The sequence below is a fragment of the Mandrillus leucophaeus genome, unplaced genomic scaffold (assembly GCF_000951045.1).
Source record: "Mandrillus leucophaeus isolate KB7577 unplaced genomic scaffold, Mleu.le_1.0 Scaffold11, whole genome shotgun sequence".
In the NCBI taxonomy this organism is placed as follows: Eukaryota; Metazoa; Chordata; class Mammalia; order Primates; family Cercopithecidae; genus Mandrillus; species Mandrillus leucophaeus.
In genome coordinates, this window is record NW_012099209.1 from 1,500,050 (window position 1) to 1,502,047 (window position 1,998).

Genomic DNA, 1,998 nt, shown 5'->3' on the forward strand with positions numbered 1-1,998 from the left:
TCTTCAAACAGTCCTCTGAGGCCAGACGGGAGGGAAGAATAGAGGGTCTTTGATTGTCCCCCACCCTGCTATTCCAGAGGTGGAAACAGAAACACAGAGAGGAAGTGACTTGCGTAAACTCACACAGCTAGCAAGTGGTAGTGTCAAGATGGGACTTCAGGCATGGCTTGATCCAGGTGTTTGGCTAACTGTCTTTCTCCATCCTTTGGGTGGGTTCATTCTCAGACAGCTTGAGAGTGATCTCAGCAGCGTCCAGCCGTCATCCATTCTGATTGGGCCATCGCTAGTCTCCTCTACACTACCTCTGAACTCATTACTGAAGCTGGGGAAATACAAGGCTCTTTCTTATTGGCCAGGCCTGGCCACAGGTCCCATACTGGGCTTGAATCTGGGGGGTACCACAGGCACACACTGCTGTGCCTGGCTCTCCGTCTGGTCCTGTTCCATGCCGCCCGCTATCATGGGCCTCCATCCTCACCTTTCAAAAGACCCCTATGCGGAACTGTCGCTCTCTCCCCACAGGGCTACTACAAGCGCACACCTGCCTACATCCCCATCCGCAAGCGAGACCGCCGGGGCTGCTTTGCAGTTCCCATGGTGCACTCAACCTTCCTGATCGACCTGCGGAAGGCAGCGTCCAGGAACCTGGCCTTCTACCCACCTCACCCTGACTACACCTGGTCCTTTGACGACATCATCGTCTTCGCCTTCTCCTGCAAGCAGGCAGGTACGTACATGAGAGGTCTGCCATTGCAGGGCCATCTGCCTGGTTCTTTGGGTTTTGCACTAAGCCAGTTCAGAGCACACGGAAGATTCACAGAACCCAAACATTGCAGCGCAGGGCTGACTTCAGATACAGCTGTATCTAGGTGTTCAGATAATGTCTCCAGGACCCAGTCTCTCTCCAGCCCTGGCTTTACTGGTTAGCTTCATTCCCTAGCTCTTTAAGAGCTATTGGTTGGTCAGGCGGAGTGGCTCACGCCTATAATCCCAACAATTTGGGAGGGTGAGGCAGGCGGATCACATGAGGTCAGGAGTTTGAGGCCAGCCTGGCCAACATGGTGAAAACCGTCTTTACTAAAAATACAAAAATTAGCTGGGCGTGGTGGTGGGTGCCTGTACTCTCAGCTACTCAGGAGGCTGAGGCACAAGAATTGCTTGAACCCAGGAGGCAGTGAACCAAGATCACACCACTACACTCCAGCCTGGGCAACAGAGCGAGACTCTGTCTCAAAAAAAATAAATACAATAAAATTAAATTAAAAGAGCATCGTTGAATTTTTTAGTCTAAAAAAGATACACACTCGGCTAGGCTCAGTGGATCACTTGAGGTCAGGATTTCGAGACCAGCCTGGCCAACATGGTGAAAACCCATCTCTACTAAAAAAAAATACAGAAATTAGCTGGGCATGGTGGCAAGTGCCTGTAATGCCAGCTACTTGGAGGCTGAGGCAGGAGAATTGCTTGAACCCCGCAGGCGGAGGTTGCAGTGAACCGAGATGGCGCCACTGAACTCCATCCTGGGCGACAGAACCTGACTTTGTCTCAAAAAAAAGATACACTCATAAAAAAGTTCAAACCATCCAGAAAAGGGTAGATGTAGAAGGAAGTAACTTAACTCACATTTTGTCAAACTGTTTCCTTTTTAACATGCATTTTTACTGTTTTTTGTTTGGTTTGTTTTTGAGACAGGGTTTTGCCCTGTTGCCCAAGCTGGAGTGCAATGGCGCTATCATAGCTCACGGGAGCCTCAATCTGCTGGGCTCAAGTGATCCTCCTGCCACAGCCTCCTGAGTAGCTGGGACCATAGGCAGGTACCACCATTCCCAGCTAATTTTAAAATTATTTGTAGAGCCGGGTGTGGTGGCTCACACCTGTAATCCCAGCACTTTGGGAGGCCACGGCGGGTGGATCATGAGGTCAGGAGATTGAGACCATCCTGGCTAACACAGTGAAACCCCATCTCTACAAATACAAAAAATTAGCCAGGCGTGGTGG

At 50.5% G+C, this 1,998-nt stretch overlaps 1 protein-coding gene across 1 annotated transcript in view; it reads left to right on the forward strand.

Annotated features, from left to right (window-relative positions):
* Positions 1-1,998, forward strand: part of COLGALT1 (collagen beta(1-O)galactosyltransferase 1) — a 31,112-nt gene that overhangs the window by 17,737 nt on the left and 11,377 nt on the right. Inside the window, exon 5 of the mRNA XM_011990136.1 lies at positions 523-727. Within this exon, the coding sequence (XP_011845526.1) occupies positions 523-727 (205 nt within the window). The remainder of the gene's footprint in view (positions 1-522; positions 728-1,998) is intronic.